The sequence below is a fragment of the Scleropages formosus genome, chromosome 15 (genome assembly GCF_900964775.1).
Source record: "Scleropages formosus chromosome 15, fSclFor1.1, whole genome shotgun sequence".
Classification (NCBI taxonomy): Eukaryota; Metazoa; Chordata; class Actinopteri; order Osteoglossiformes; family Osteoglossidae; genus Scleropages; species Scleropages formosus.
Window position 1 is genome coordinate 23,216,148 of NC_041820.1, and position 16,079 is coordinate 23,232,226.

The 16,079-nt window shown below is 45.7% G+C and overlaps 1 protein-coding gene across 7 annotated transcripts in view; it reads left to right on the plus strand.

Moving 5' to 3' along the window:
* The window catches only part of evla (Enah/Vasp-like a), a 78,834-nt gene extending 62,755 nt beyond the window's left edge, over positions 1–16,079 (plus strand). For 6 of the 7 annotated variants that reach the window (XM_029258514.1, XM_029258511.1, XM_029258512.1 and 3 more), the window contains 11 exons: positions 2,833–2,896; positions 5,742–5,806; positions 6,252–6,992; positions 8,587–8,834; positions 11,395–11,495; positions 11,917–11,965; positions 12,557–12,608; positions 13,229–13,289; positions 14,514–14,574; positions 15,091–15,148; positions 15,900–16,079. In XM_029258514.1, the coding sequence (XP_029114347.1) occupies positions 2,833–2,896; positions 5,742–5,806; positions 6,252–6,992; positions 8,587–8,834; positions 11,395–11,495; positions 11,917–11,965; positions 12,557–12,608; positions 13,229–13,289; positions 14,514–14,574; positions 15,091–15,148; positions 15,900–15,937 (1,538 nt within the window). In that variant the 3' untranslated portion in view covers positions 15,938–16,079. The remainder of the gene's footprint in view (positions 1–2,832; positions 2,897–5,741; positions 5,807–6,251; positions 6,993–8,586; positions 8,835–11,394; positions 11,496–11,916; positions 11,966–12,556; positions 12,609–13,228; positions 13,290–14,513; positions 14,575–15,090; positions 15,149–15,899) is intronic. The other variant, XM_029258517.1, reaches the window with a different exon arrangement.

Sequence of the window (16,079 nt, forward strand, 5' to 3'; positions counted from 1 at the left end):
GCCACGCTCCTGCATTCCACGAATATTTTCATTTTTTCCATTCATTTTACAGTTCTGGCAGATATTTTTAACATTTAATGTCTTGTTTTTTACACATTTATGTTAAAATGATGACAAACTGTTAGTTCTCAACTGGTTAATTGATACAGTAGCAGTCGCTGAGGACTGGGCATGTCCCTTAATTGCACTGTTACCAGCAGTTTTCTGGTCCCTAATATAAATTGGACAATGTCTATTAATAGCTCATGCTTTTCTTACCTTACAGTGTTAAGCTCCTTCACAATTATTGATGTGTTTATGCATCTGGGTAATTTTTACTCTGTGACTTCAGGGTAAGTAAGTAAGCCATGTTTTTTTTTTTTTTTTTTTTAACACCGTATTAGGCCGTAAGCTTGGATTGGTGAAAAAGTTCCCATCATGCAATGGACATGCAGCCTTTTTGAAAGAACTACCTGTCATAGTCATGGGGCACCTCGGAGTACTCAGTGATTTATTACTGTATGGCTAGCAGTATGCTGTGTCACACTTTCACTGAACCTTGGCTGAATCAATTAAGTATTTTTCCCAAACTGGCTGCAAGGATGGTTGTATTCTTCCACAGCTGCTGGAAAGAAAAAGTGAAAGATATTACTTTTAGAAATGAAAATAACGGTCATTTGCCACTTGGTTATTCTGGTCAGGGTCAAGGTAGTCAAGAGTCTGTCCTGGAATCACAAGGCTGGGGGTTACACCCTGGAAGGGATGCTAGTCTGTCCCAGGGTAGCCACACACTCCACCTGTTCACTGACTACGTACAGTTTGGTGTCTCCAGTTCACTTGAACTGCATGTTTTTGGTAGGAAACCAGTGCAAACACAGAAGAATATGCATATTCTCCACATAGACTGAGCAAGACTTGAACCCACATCCAAACAACCAATTTGCCCAGGACCTGCTGAACCACCATGTTGCTGAAAATAATAGTGCAGTGCGCAGAGACAGAGTCTAATACCACTTGCCCCAGGCGGGGTGACAGTGAGCCGGAGCCTAACCCAGCAACGCAGGGCACAAGGGACACACCCAGGACAGGACGCCAGTCCATTGCAGGGCACCCCAAGCAGGAATCGAACTCCAGACCTGCCAGAAAGTGGGACTTGGTCAAGCTCGCTGTGCCACCGCGCCCCCCTGTGTAGTGGGCAGCTGAACAAGTGGCAGGTCTGAGAAAGCTATACTTAATAAATATTATTATTTTATTCATAAGTGTTAAGTTGAGGTCTACTTGTTCATTCAAATAAAAACCAAACTAAACTGATTAACATGAGCAGTGGTCATCATTTCGTTATTGATCTGTGACCCTCGCAAATAGCGGACACAGAAGCTATATGAGCGAGGACACGCCCACCTTTCCACAACATTCTTGTGTGTTTTACTGCCAACTAGTGACAGGACATGTCTTGTGAAGTGAAGAGAATGTCATTAAAAATAAAGAGTCTGGGGGGAACGTCCACAACTCAAATGTTCATAACATAAGGAACATGTCATCTATTCCAGTTCTTCCATTGTTCAGCTGACGTTAAAGTAAATAAAATGTAGGAGACTTTTTTTTTTTTTTTTGTTCCCATCCCGTTTGCATCATGCAACTTATTCTTAGCCAGTTCAGTCGTGTGCTCTCTGTGATTTCTTTGCGAGTGTTTGAAAAACACCAAATGTGTTTCCCTCACTGTACAGTAGACAAGAAAAACATGTGGCATTCCCAGTGGCGTCACTAGGATTGGTGTCACCCAGTACCAGACCATACAGAATGCTTAGTAATGTTTTTCGTATTACTGTTACTCATAAGCGGGGGGGGGGGGCGCGGTGGCGCAGTGGGTTGGACCGGGTCCTGCTCTCCAGTGGGTCTGGGGCTCTAGTCCCGCTTGGGGTGCCTTGTGACAGACTGGCGTCCGGTCCTGGGTATGTCCCCTCTCCTTCCAGCCTTATGCCCTGTGTTGCCAGGTTAGGCTCTGGCTCCCCGCAACCCCATATGGGCAAGCAGTTCAGAAAGTGTGTGTGTGTGTGTGTGTGTGTTACTTGTAAATCCTAATTCCTCTACATCACTGAATGTAATGGTAATAGTAGTGACATAAACAACTTGCAAAATTAAAATTACACCTATAAATTACAATATCATACACAGAGCCTTAAAGTATTTACATAGTTTCATGTGGTTAAAGTGAAAATTTGGTAAGAAAACAATAGAATTCAAAGCAACAATGTTTAAAAACTGCATCAAAATTTAGTTTAATGTTGTTAATGGTATAGGTTCACAAATACTAATTACCATAATATTGTAGCTAAAACACCAGAAAATTTGAGTAAATCAGCAACTATAAAAACATGAGCAGCAACGAAAACAAGAGCGCGTGCTTGTAGTGCGTGGAGACGAAACCACGTGAAGCATTATTGTAATTGGGTAATAATGACAGCTCTGAGTGGAGCGCATTAGAAGGTTCAAAAAGTAAATGAGCACAGTAAATGAGTCTTATCCTTGTAGCTATATTGATACATGTAAGCTAGGCTTTATTATAAAAAATGTTTTTGTTCTTATAATTAACTACAGGGATATTTTTATAAAAAATAATAAATTTTTGCTGAAACGCTGCACACAGATTTCATAGACAGTCATTTTGGTGTCACCCCCTCTGTGATCTAAAACTCCCCCCCCCGCACCTTCCTAGCAACATTCAGGATCTGAAGGTTTTTTGAGCATTTACTGTATGGATGTGTACATTGTGTTTGATCGTATGGCACATCCTTGACAAAATTGTGAAGGTTTTATGTGGAGCTTTTGAACTGATCTTTTTTGTCTTTTCAGGCCCAGCTGTCCAGCGACAAGCCCAGAACGGGCCCACTACAGACGATGCCGATGCACAGAGAAGGTAACAGCCCCAAAAAAGTATTGCAAACAAAGAAACTATGAAAAATGCAGACAGTGACTGATACTAGCTCACCTCGAATGGTCAGTCTTGCCAATATCTCCCTTGAGAGGCTGATCAAGAGAAAACTATTTTGCTTCTCATCATACACATCACACTGTAAAAAACTTTCTGCTGCCAACAACAGTTACAAATAGCAAAAACACGCACGTTATGGGAAGGAGGAATGAGGAAGAGCACAGTTCAGTGGTTTTATGATTGCAGCGTAACCCCAGGTGTGTGAGTTTGGGAAAAACAGATGTCAAGAGGCTGAAACAGACAATGTCGTTGAAAGCAGAGAAATGTGTCTTAAACAAACACAGCTCTCAAAGCTCGAGGGTCAACTTTTACCATACACAGAGAACTGGATTACAGCAAAGGATCTGTGTTGCTTCCTCCACAGATGGAAATTGTAAATAATGGATAATGCAATTAAAAGGAAATAATACGAGAAAAATGTTTGCAACTCAAACACACACACACACACACATACACTGTTTGAAGCTGCTTATCCCGAGCGGGGTCACAGCGAGCCGGAGCCTAACCCAGCAACACAGGGCATAAGGCCAAAGGGGGGAGGGGAGACACCCAGGACGGGAGACCAGTCTGTTGCATGGCACCCCAAGCAGGACTCAAACCCCAGACCCACCAGAGAGCAGGACCCGGCCAAGCCTGCTGCGCCCCTGTGCCCCCGCGCCCCACCGTAACTGAAACATTTGTAAATAAATTAGAAATATGTAGGATGCTTTTTTAAAAAATATTGTTGTCTATTTTGTATCCCAGTTTATTCTGCTTTATCCTCTACAGATGCTCCTCATCTAACGATGGGGTTACGCTCCGATAAACCCATCGTAAGTGGAAAAATCGTAAATCGAGGAAGAATACAGTGCTGCACCTACTGAACATGTTAGCCTAGCCTACCTTAAACATGCTCAGAACACTTACCATAGCTGACAGCTAGGCAGATGTAAGCAGGAGACACACATGAGCGTTTAGTAGACATGATGGGATGCGAAAACACAAAATAAAAAAAAAGTTTTCAACACAGTATTGGTTCTTTACACTTGCAGTTGTTGCCCAGCATTGGGAGAGAGTATTGTACTGCATATCGCAAGCGCGGAAACAGATAAAAATTCAAAATTTGAAGTATGGATTCTACCGAATGTGTATCGTTATCGTAACTTCAAAGAATCTTAAGTAGAGGAGCATCTGTATATGTATATGTTCTCTCTCACACACACACACACACACACATATATATAAAGAGGCAGTAGTTAACATAGTGTTTAAAGCTGCTGTGTTTCATTACAGGTTAAAATCCCACATCGAATGACTAATTTTAAGCACATTAACATTGTAAGTTGTAAAAAAAAAAAAAAAAATGGATAATATTATACATATACACACACACACACACGTATATGTACATGTACTTAAACTAGTTATTCTTTTCAAGAAAGCAAGTAAACTGTCTTGGGTTGCAAGGTAGTGGCATTACTAAAGTTCATTTCTGGGTTCAATAACGACCAGAACGAAACGGCTTTCTTGAGAAACTCCTTAGTCTGTCGTTGTTCTGCAAATGATTGATGGTTGTTCCATGCATTGGATTGGTAAGAAACTGAAGATTTCACACGAAGGCTTCCACTACTACCTTGAAAGAAGAGGGCAAACTGGATGGAATCAGGACACATGAGAGGAGCGGAAGGGGCCCAGGTGGATGTTTTAGCTGCGCAAAATGAAACACCAGCACACAGATGAGAGTGACAACACAAATCTTGCAAGTGTCCTCGAGTGACCTCTGACAGGGATTCCCTCAACCCTCAGACTGGGCTATAACAGAGGAGTCTACAGCAGCTCATCGCTTTCAAGAACGGAGAATTTGCCATCTGACACTCATTACAGTCTACAGTGTGTGTAAGAGCAGCTCGGATTGGATGAAAGCTGCTTGTTTTGCAGTTCTGCTGCAACAGTGTTCCTGTTTCAAGCAACTTGGTCGCTCGCTCAGGGTCGGAACTCAAAACAGAAACTGTCACGTCAGAGTTCAACACGTTTATGCTCTATCGAGCCACCGGACGATAAACAGCTCAACACCTCTTCATGAGACCATGGAGTGAGTGGAGGTCACCTGAATTCTCTTTCATGTCCAGCACATGTATGGGTCACTCATCTGGCAACTACTGTGCAGTAGCGCCCCCTAGTGACCAGAGGAAGTACCATATGCTGGGTTTGCCTGTGCCTGGTGGGCTGCAGAAGTACAGTAAATACACTCCATGCACTGTCCTTCTCTTCTGCACGCTTCTTTCAGTGACAGAGAACAAAGGGAATATCACCTGCATGCTCCAGCAGGGGGCGCTAGCGCTGCTACAAAATACATTACATCAAACCACCGTACTCTCGCAATTTTTCAGCCAGACAGCTCAGTTTCCGATGAAAACCTTCCAGTGTAAAGTCCATTTGCACATATTCATTCAGTACTCAGTGTTTATTACTGTTTATATGACAACTTTATCCAAGGTCACATGCAGCATCACATACACACACTATGGGCAATCTGGAGTCACCAGTCCACCTAAAACATGGCTTTGGACTGTGGAAGATACCAGAGCACCTGGAGGAATCCTGCATGAACACAAGGAGAACCTACGAACGTCACACGGACCAAGCGAGATTTGAACCCACGTCCGCATACAGAGTCCAGACACTGCAAGACCTCAGTGCTAGCAACTATGCTGCCTGTTGCTAGGCCTCCTGTGGTGCATACATGCACACGGCGGGGTGGCGCTCATGTGCCTTGTTGTTGTGTCCACAGGCAAATGATGGAGCAGCAGCAGATGCAGGCACAGCTGGAGAGAGAGCGGCGGGCGTCCGCCTCAGGTAAGAGCGCGGGGAGCACATGCAGCAGCAAACACATGGGCTGTGTGCTGAAGAAGGGACGCGCTGACTCCTGGGTCCTGGGGGGGTCCTTTCCCTGGTAAAAGCCAGAACAGAGGAGCTGCAGGATGTAGCCTGGCACGTGTGCCATGCTGCGACATACTCCACAAACATGTCTACCATGTTTACCATGTGTATCATGTATACCACAGTGTGTGTCTGCCCCATGTATTTCCCTTCTGTGTACTCGTGGGAATCCAACTCCCACTCACACACCAACAACTAGGGTATCAGTGCCACACACTTCCAGGGGCATCACTTGCATGTCACACTCCATGTGCCCTTGTTTACGCTTCACTTTCTCTTTCTTCCCCCCTCTTCCTTTTTCCATTTTGTGATTCTAACTCTTTTTCTTTTTTCATCGGCTCTCTCCTTCCTGGCTGTGTAGTCTCCACCCTGCACTTTAAGGTGTTTCCCTCCCCCGACTCCCAGTCCGTCACCCCCCCTCCTGAGTACAGAGTGTGTCGGCTCCACTCCTTGGCACCCACATCCTGCGCCAAAGCCACCTCCTCATCCCCTTGCTCCACCTCATCCTCGTCCTCGTCCCCGTGTCAGGACCGGGAGGGCGACCCCTCTTCTCAGAGGGCCCAGCTCTCCCAGCTGTCCACCTCCCTGGTGTCGGCCTTCTCCCCTGTGCACCCTGGCAGTGGCACACAGACCCGCAAAGTGCGCCAGATCCCCCTGTCCCCCCCTGCAGCCCCCCGGCACGCCAAACAGGGCACCCGCTCCTCCTCCAGCACGTTTGTGCCTGTGGCAATGGCCCTGCCGGTGAAGCAGTCGAGTCTCCACCCCCTGCCACCGCTCCAAAACGGCCGCAGCAAAGGCACTCCCCCCGAACAGGGCGCCAACGGCCACCTGGAGGACTTCTGTGTGCCCCAAGAGCCCCTGGGCTCTCGAAGCCTCCTTTTCAAACTACCTGATGGCTCCTTTGGCCCGTGCTACGAGGTTGTCCCCCTTTCTGCCCCGGTGGTCCATCTGCCCCAGTGCTCCGCCTCCTTGCACCCTCAGCAGATGTACCCGGCTGCACCCCCCTTCATCTCCTCGCCCCCCTGTTTCATGGCCCTGTCTGAGGGGCCCTCGCTCAAGAAGACCCCCTCTCCTGTCTCTCAGGCCGCCGTGCCCGACTCCAGTAAGTACTCTGGGTTACGTGGGGCACGACGGGGCCACACAGGCAGCTTTTACAGTGGTGCCGCAAGGGGAGCATATCCCAGAGTTTTTTTTTTTTCTAGAAACATCTATCGAGGCCACACCGTTTGGTGAAGCTGTGAAGACACGTTAAGCAGTGTGTGCTGTGTGTTGCATGCACGGTGTGTGAGGCCCCTGTGTGTGCAAGTCTCCAAGCACCAGTTCCTTCGTTGCCCCAGCCAAACTTGTCTAAGGGAGTGTGCGAGCACAGCCCTGAGGCTCCCGAACATTCTCAGTCATGGCTTTGTTCTCCCAGGAGCTGCATGGGTTCCAATCCCAACCTGCGCTGTGTTCCCTGAGTGATGCTGGAAAATGTCAAATGCTGATCGTATCTCATCACCTCTGTTAGAGTCCCCGTTGTAACAAGGTCACATGGAGGTCGCTGTCCAGGTCATGTGTGTGTGTGAGATTCGGTTTTTGAAGAAGTCACATTTCCAGGTCTCACCAGAAAAGGAGCGAAGCTGTGGCTGAAGTGTGACATGAGAAGAGGTTCACTAGAGGTTGTGCTCATCATTGTTTGTTCCTGCCAATTTTTACTACGTTCAACAGTGGAATCGGTTATATTTTCTATATTTTTTCACATTTGAACTTGGATTCCTTGACACACATGTAGTGAAGTGCTCTAAATGTGGTGCAGGAGCACAAAGGTCCCAGACGGGAGTGCAATGTGTATTTTTGGAGGAGCCCTCTTACAAAACAGAGCAACGGCAAGTCGACTCGTTCTTGTACCTTCTCTTCTTTCCCCATCGCACCGTGACCCCTTCGGGCACCCATTCAAGCATCACTGCACTCTGGGTAGTGATCAGAACCCACATATAGTTCCTTGTTGGTGCTGTGCTAAAGGTGTGCAGTGCGTGTTCACTTGAAGACCTAACTGTCCAGCAATAAGGGTGCCCCTGGTACCTTGTCGTGACCCGGTTCTACCCTGTGTACTAGCTGTTCCAATGGGCTTCAGGGAAGCGAGTGGGTAAAGCACATGGTAAATGTACTGTGATACTGTGCCCAAGATAGTCTAAGAGAGCAGCTTTAAGGTCACAGGTTTGAATCCCTAGTGCTGCTGTAGTACCACTGAGCAAGGTACTTATCCTAAACTGATAGAGTAAAAAAAAAATTACTCAGATGTATTAATTGGAGAAAAACTGTAGGATACTTAACACTATAAATCCCTTGGAAAAAATGGCTTCATATGAAGATTCCTTACAATGGCCTATAAAAGGAGGCAAATGCGTTAAAATATGACAATTTGGGAAGGTTAATGACATATTTGTTGAAAGAGACAAACATTTTTGTGCCGAAGCGGCATTAATTATGGCAAGTCCAACTCTGTCCTAAGTGGTAACACCAAGTCCACACCATTTACCATGATACCCAATCATAGTTACACTTCCTGCGTGCCTCACGTCTCTGAGTTAGTGTAGTAATAATAATAATAATCCCTCACCAATGATAATAGCTCCTCAGCAGTCGGAAGGATAACAAGTGTGTTTGCGTGTATCTGCTGTGCCGTAGTGTCACTTGGTGACCATTCATTCCCACAGGTCCCTCCGCCCCAGCGGGACACCAGCCTGTGTTGTCCGTCGCTCCACCCGTCGCCTCACCGGTGCCCATGCCTGCAGGGGGGCCCCCACCCCCGCCGCCCCCACCGGGCCCCCCGCCCCCGTCCACGGGTGCACCGCCGCCACCCCCTCCACTACCGGCCGGCGGAGGACCCGGGGGGCCAGGGGAGGAGGCCCCCTCAGGGCTGGCGGCCGCACTGGCCGGAGCGAAACTCCGCCGAGTGCAGAGGGTGAGTTTCTCTCCGTTTGTATCCGCAGGGCAGCAAAGGGTGCTGGGGTAGTCTGCTGGGGGCCCTGGGTGTGAGAGTGACAGACAGTGGCCCTCGCTATGCTCAGGCTACCCTAGTGCAGTACACATCTCATCTGCGCATGACCTCACCTCATATTGGAGTGACTGCACAGTCCAGTGCGTCACCATATTATTTTGTTTATATATTTTCCTAAATGTTCAATCAAAGCAAGAAAAAAGTGCTTCATTAATATGTGAAGTTAAAGAAAAAAAGCTGGTTTTCTTTAACCTGAGTACTCATGTCCACAGGTGTACATGCCTGCGACAGACACACTATATCTGTAGGAGTGTGTCACTGTCTGCCAGATGCTTGTGTGATCGTGGTCTACATTATATTATATTATAGAGTGTAGCATGTGTGAGATACCTAGACACACACTCTTCCGCTTGTTCCACAGTGTGGCTCACTGAGAGCTGCACAAAAGTGTATGATATTGCGGTGTGAGCCTGGGGGTCCCATACAGCAAACATACAAAAATTGCTACAGCAGCTTTTGAAAATATTGACCCCTTTTTGATACAATGGACTTATTCAGTGTAACGCCACTTTTACCGATTATGTGGTGTTTTTACTTCCGACTTGCGCTGAAAACACTGACCACGAGTGTCCCGGTAGGGTTTGAATGGTGGTGGCTGGCTTCATCTCCTTTAGTTTAGACACTGGAGGAAGCGTGTTACAGTTATGGGTGCTCATTTGTTCTGTGAAATAACCCCATGAGGAAAATTCCTGTCGTGGTGGATTGCGTTGATGTTATTTTTCTGGGAAAAAGCAAACATCGCCTAAAATTAATGAACATGTCAAAATAAAAGTCTATTTAGGTTATGAAAATAAGGTTTTAAAGCGCATCATTGTGATGACACCAACAGGTTTTATAAGGTTTGTAAAAATATTTTTACCTTGTTTTTTACTGTTACATCTTCTTTCATTCATTCTTTATCAATAAACCTGTCCAGTCCAGTTTTGCAGGGGTCCGAAGTATACCCCACAAGTGTGACACATGGTACACTGGATGGGGCAATTGTAGCAATTTGCGTCACAAATGAATGAATGAATGAGATTTTATTAATTCCACTCGGTTGCAGCACGGGATTTACAATATTCATGCATTGGTGCAACATATGTACATAAAAACATATACAGTGATAAACCAATGAAAAGATAAGTTAATAAGTAAGTAGATACACAAACATTCATGCGCAGTAGAAGGCAGTGTGAGGGCAGCTGAGATGGTACAGAGCAGCTCAGTGCCACTCGGTTATTAAGAGGTCATTCCCCCCCCCTGGTCATGTGAGGACTCTCCATAGAGCTTGATGCCTGCTGGTAGAAATGACCTCTGGTTTATCATCCATCCATCCATTCAATTTCAATAACCACTTGTCCTGAGCAGGGTCACAGCAAACTGGAGCCTATCCCGCAAGCATTAGACACAAGCTTGGGTGGGTACATCCTGGATGCCAGTCCAACGCCCTCTACTTTATGTTTATGATATAAAATTTTTATGGTAGGCTGTACAGAAGTAAAGTTCCCAAGATCACTGCCTTTGTCTTTCAGTTTGCAAAACACAGACACTGAACTGTTAAGAGACACTATAGCACTACTAATAAATACTTCAAGTTAGATGAGCTATTTATTTATCTATTTATGCAATTGTGAGGGTGTCCATGTTATTAAAGCTGCTCATATGATTTTAATAATTGAGTAAACAGTTACATGTTTATAGTTTATCTGTAAAAGTATTATGGAGCAGCTGGTGGCGTAGTGATTTGTGCTACCATCTTTGGATGCGGAGGTCCTGCAGTGGAACTCTTTATTAAGGTACTAACTCTGAATGGATACAGTAAAAAATTACACCACTGTATGAAAGGATGAATCACTGTAAGCTGTGGAGCCATGCAGCTTTAGCTGACCCACACAGCTCCATCAGGAGATGCCCCCACCACAGATATTTACCGGCCAAAGATTCAAATGGTCAGCAGCCAAGAGTCAAGATCAATGACAAACCAATCAACCAGTCGCAATGGTCCACCTGCGAGGGTAACTTTTACTCACTTTTTGCTTTCCATATCGTACTGATTGGTAACTAAAATACCATCCATCTCAATAATCATAAACAATGGTAATGTGACTCCCCCATAATAAGCTGGTTTCACCGAATAAATGAGCGCTGTCATATGTGGGATGAGTGTACAGTGTGTGTTACTGAGAACCCCAGATGGGCACTAGAACTTGCCACTACGACACACAAAGCACAAGGTATCTGGGGGTTCACCTAGCTGTGGTACCCAGCACACTCAACGTCCCCCCCCAGTACAATTCATCTGTTTCTCTTCATTCTTATAAAATGCACAACAGTACAGAATCTCCATGGAATGTTCTAGAAGGTCTAAACTAAAAGCTGACTTGCGCTGATGTCTGTGAGAACTGTAACATCAGGGGATGAGCTGGGCTCAAATCTCACATGTGACGTGCTGTGACGTGTTGTGTTGTGCACCACCACCTAGCCCGAGGACAGTTCTAGCGGTGCCAAGAATGACCCGAACCGAACGAGCGGGGGTGGCAGCGGCGGCTTGATGCAGGAGATGAACGCCCTGTTAGCTCGAAGGTGAGGACACAGACAGGGGATATGCTGTCACTCACACACCTGGACGGGAAGTGTGGACGAGGGCCCTCCTACACAGCGTCGCTCCCTCGCCTATAAGATGGATCATGATCTGTGTGCGTTTGCTCAGGTGCCATGTACATTTTATCAGAAACTTGATGATTATCAGCATGCGACAGTAAAATAACCAGTGAGATGGCATTCCTGGCACTTTTACCACTTTACTAATCCGGTCCAGCTCGGATTGCTGTGCGGTGTGTCAAAGAAATGGACATTTGTGATGGAAGCTGTGAAATTACGTGGACGGTGGTTACAGTGGGGCTTTTAGAAAAATTGGAGTATATATAAGTTGCACTGAAAAACACTCCAGAACCTGGGAAGGATAACATCTCAATGTGCTTTTCCATAAATGTTCTTGTTACAGAAGGAAAGCTGCGACTCAGACAGACAAGAAGGATGAAGATGGGCAGAACGTGAGTGGTGGTGATCTGGCTTTGGGCACTGAGCTCTCTGTCTGGGGCAGTAAGGTGGCACTGCAAGTAGCGCTGCTGTCCCACAGCACCTGGGGGGTACAAGAGGATGTGGGTTTGATCCCTGCTCAGTCTGTGTGGAGTTTGCATTTATCCTCCAGGTGCTCAGATTTCCTCACACAGTCTAAAGACATGCTGATCAGGTTCACCCATAGTGTGTGAATGACAGAGAGAGAGTGTGTGTTTCACTGATGTATGGATGAGTGACCCATTGTAAGTAGTGTATCTAGCAGTGTAAGTCACCGCGGTGAATAAGGTGTGTGGGCTTGTAACACTACATAGAGTTCACTGGAAGTCGCTTTGGAGAAAAGTGTCAGCTACATAAGAAAATGTAAAATGTCTATAGCCCATTTAATAGTTTCACTCTCTGTGTGCTCAGAAACAACTGTTGGGCTTCTAAAGGGCAACACTTCTTACTGCTCCTCTGTGTCGGTGCTCTATGCTCAATGTGATCTACAGTTATTTTGTTGAATGTGAAAAAACATTTCTCGTGCTCTTCTAGCGTTTGCTGATGATGGTCTCTGTGTCCAACAGGAGGATCCCAACTCACCCATCACACGCGGGCCTGGCCAGCAGAACTCTACAGGTGGCTCTGTCTCGCACAGCATTCTCACCCCTTTCTGTCATACATGTACCGAATGTAGGAGTGAGCACCCAACCTACAGCACAATGCTGCATCACAATGTTGTTGTTTTTTTAAATATATTTTAATATGCATCCAGTACATCACAATGTTGTTTTTCATATGTTTTGGAGATTTTATTTAAAAAAAAAAAAAGAAGTGGTTGGTCAATCAGGAAAATGGAAAACAAATTGCTACTTAAAAAAATCACTGGGTGAAAGGAAACAGAAATGAAAAGAAACTTCATACAGTATTTGAAGTGATTTGCAAGCTTAAAACTCAAAAAAAAATTATGAAAATATTAGAATTTGTTAAAATTAAACGTTTTATTTGCATATCATGATTGTCATAAAAACATGTAAGAAACACTGGAGTGAGCTGTTGATCGGACTCCCCCCCTTTATTGGTGCATCACCTGAGGGTGATCTGTACTTTTGTTATCTGCTTGTGAGCAAACACACAGGTGAAAGACAGCGCTCCTTACATTGCACACACTGCTGTCACTGCAGAGGAGCACTGTCACCGTGCTGTCACCAGCGTTCCTCTAGTGTCTCTCTCTCTCTTCTTGCACTCACCCCTAACAGATGCTGTGAAAAAGCCCTGGGATCGAGCCAATTCAGCAGAAAAATCCTCCTTGGTGTCGAGGTCAGTGCCGTGCAACCGTGAAACGGGGGGGCGGCACACCAGAACCCAGAGTTTGCCAGTTTCCCTTGAGTTTGAGGGTGTCTCACAGGGGCTGAGGAAGCACCTCGCCACACCGATTATTACAGTATACCTTGAATATTTTTTCAGATCCACTACCTCTCCAATACTACATTGAAGTATGATATTCTCTCAGTACAGAGCAATGTAGCTCACTCACTCACTCACTCACTCACTCACTCTCTGGAGAAGCGCTTCTCAGGGTCCCAGTAGTCTGGAGCCTTTCCCACAAGCAAATGGTGTGATGCAGGTAGAAGGTATACCCTGGGTGGGGCACCAGTTGAGAATGAGCCTCCTCTAATGTGTGCCACAAGTGGCTGCTGTACTTAGGTTCAGGGGTGCACCCTTAGACCAAGGTACATTCCCTGAAGTGATTAAAAAATGAGTAAAACACTGTATGGCGCTTTGTAGCACCAGCTACATGAATAAGTGTGAACGAATGGTGGTCAAACATACATCCAGTTGCAGTTCGTCTCACTGCCCTAGCAATACAGCAATACAATTTTCAAACATGCTTTATTATAATACTTCATGTCTCACATAAACCGCGGTAAACTGATGAACATAGTGGGTTGAAGCAGATTGGATGGTCGCACACCAGTGCCCTAAGCACAGAGCTGCCAAGTAAGTGAGGAACCTGTTACCACTAAATGTAACTTTCTTTGTGCTTTGGTCATTTTTACTGTGTCAGTTCAAGGTAAGTACTTTGACCAAGGGTACTATAGCAAGAGGTGGGAGTCGAACCTGCAGCTCTTAGTTCAAAGGCAGCAGCTATAACCACTACAGCACCGGCTGCCACCTGTTTTATAGTTACCCAGCTCCAGGATATAGTAGGTGGTCACCTTTTCATTTCGTTTTAGTTAAATGTTTCACCGTGGTGTTACCTGTGGCGCTTCCCAGAACTTTGTCAGTGTCGGAAGAGCGAGAATTATGGACAGATGTTAAAATAGTTTGTTCCTGGAACACGTTGAAAAGAACACACAGCCACTGAAGGGACTATTTATGTGAACAGCCAGTGCACACACACCAGGACAGATGAGCATCTGCTGTGTGATGCAAGAGCATAGATTAGACCTGGTAGTTACCAGGATTAATTTCATGCAAATATGGTATGATCCGATATATCCTGATGGTACTAGCTGAGTCATGTGTGGTTGTCAATTACAGGGTAAGACCAGTGGGCAGCACCAGCGATGCCGACACCTTAGATTTCGACAGAATGAAGCAGGTAGGAAAGCTGGAATGACCTTGCTCCATCCCAGTGCCATGTGAAGAACCTTCAGAGAGGTTGCGAAGTCAACAGTCACATTGGTGGTGCTCGGCAACATTTAACATAGTTATCAAAATCGATGGGTTAAACACAACCCTGTAGAACAGATGGCTTCTAGAAAACCTCTTTATAGGGTCTTAGCTGCATTCTCTCTCTCTGCATTCTCTGAACCACTTGTTCCATTTGGGGTCACGGGGAGCCGGAGCCTAACCTGGCAACGTAGGGTGTAAGGCTGGGGGGGGGGGCGCACCCAGGACAGGACGCCAGTCTGTCACAAGGCACCCCAAGTGGGACTCGAACCCCAGACCCATCAGTGAGCAGGCCCCGGTCCAACCCACTGCGCCACCACGCCCCCTGGTCTTAGCTGCATTTATACGTTAATATTTCTTGGCAACATTTTTGAAGAAAATGTACGTATGTATATCACTTAAGGAAAACAAAACAGCAGCTTGACAGTTTAATTTGCTTCAACAGGAGATCTTGGAGGAAGTTGTACGAGAATTGCACAAGGTGAAGGACGAGATAATTGATGGTAAGGAACTTAGCATTAGGCATATAAACACACAGGCCATTTTTATTAGGTACACTCGTACATCTAGGTACCTCTCTGCCTCCAGAACACCACAAGTTCAGCAACAACGCACTGGGAATATTCCACAGGGTTCTTGGTCCATTTCTGCAAAACCTTTGGTGGCATATTCATTCTGCTAACATTTTGTTCCATGTCATCCCTCTTTTGGCTTGAGAGGTGGGGACTGTGCAGGGCACTGGGGAAAAGGCACTTGTCATGCTTTTGGAACCATTCTGAGATTTTGTGTGCTTTTTCACACAGCATGTTTATCTTTAATCTGTGAAATGTTAGACTGAGCACAAAGGGATGCACCTGGTTAACAAACATGTATGATCATCCATAAGAAACATTTGTTACTTTGGGGCATTTGAACAATGCTCATTTGGTAGTGGAACACCTAATGTATACCAAGACATCTCCACATCATTACACCACCACCAGCCTGTACCAATGATCAGATGCACGTAACAGGGTGAGTCATGTAAGGCTGTAGTTTGATAGTAATATTCAAAATCTTTAATTTAAGCACCACTCAGGGTAAATACAAAATAATAAGCAGTTATAGATCATTATTTAAAAGACCTGTATATCATGTCTTTTGGCTTTTAACCTTAGTATGGCCTTGTGCATATCATTGAAGACTCTTATTCAGAGAAATGCATATTTCATGGCCATTTCATATGACAAGTTCTTGTCTTATCTTTCTTTGCAGCCATTAGACAAGAACTTAGCAGAATTAGCACGACATAATCTACTCAAGAGTTCATGGAAGCAGCAGGAAGTGCTGGGGTTTCAAGCAACAGAAAGGGGAGGTGAGGACAGGGGGCACTGCAGCTGCCACGGTGCTCCTGGACCATTGCATGAGCGTCACCCAGTGCGCGGGGCAAACGTG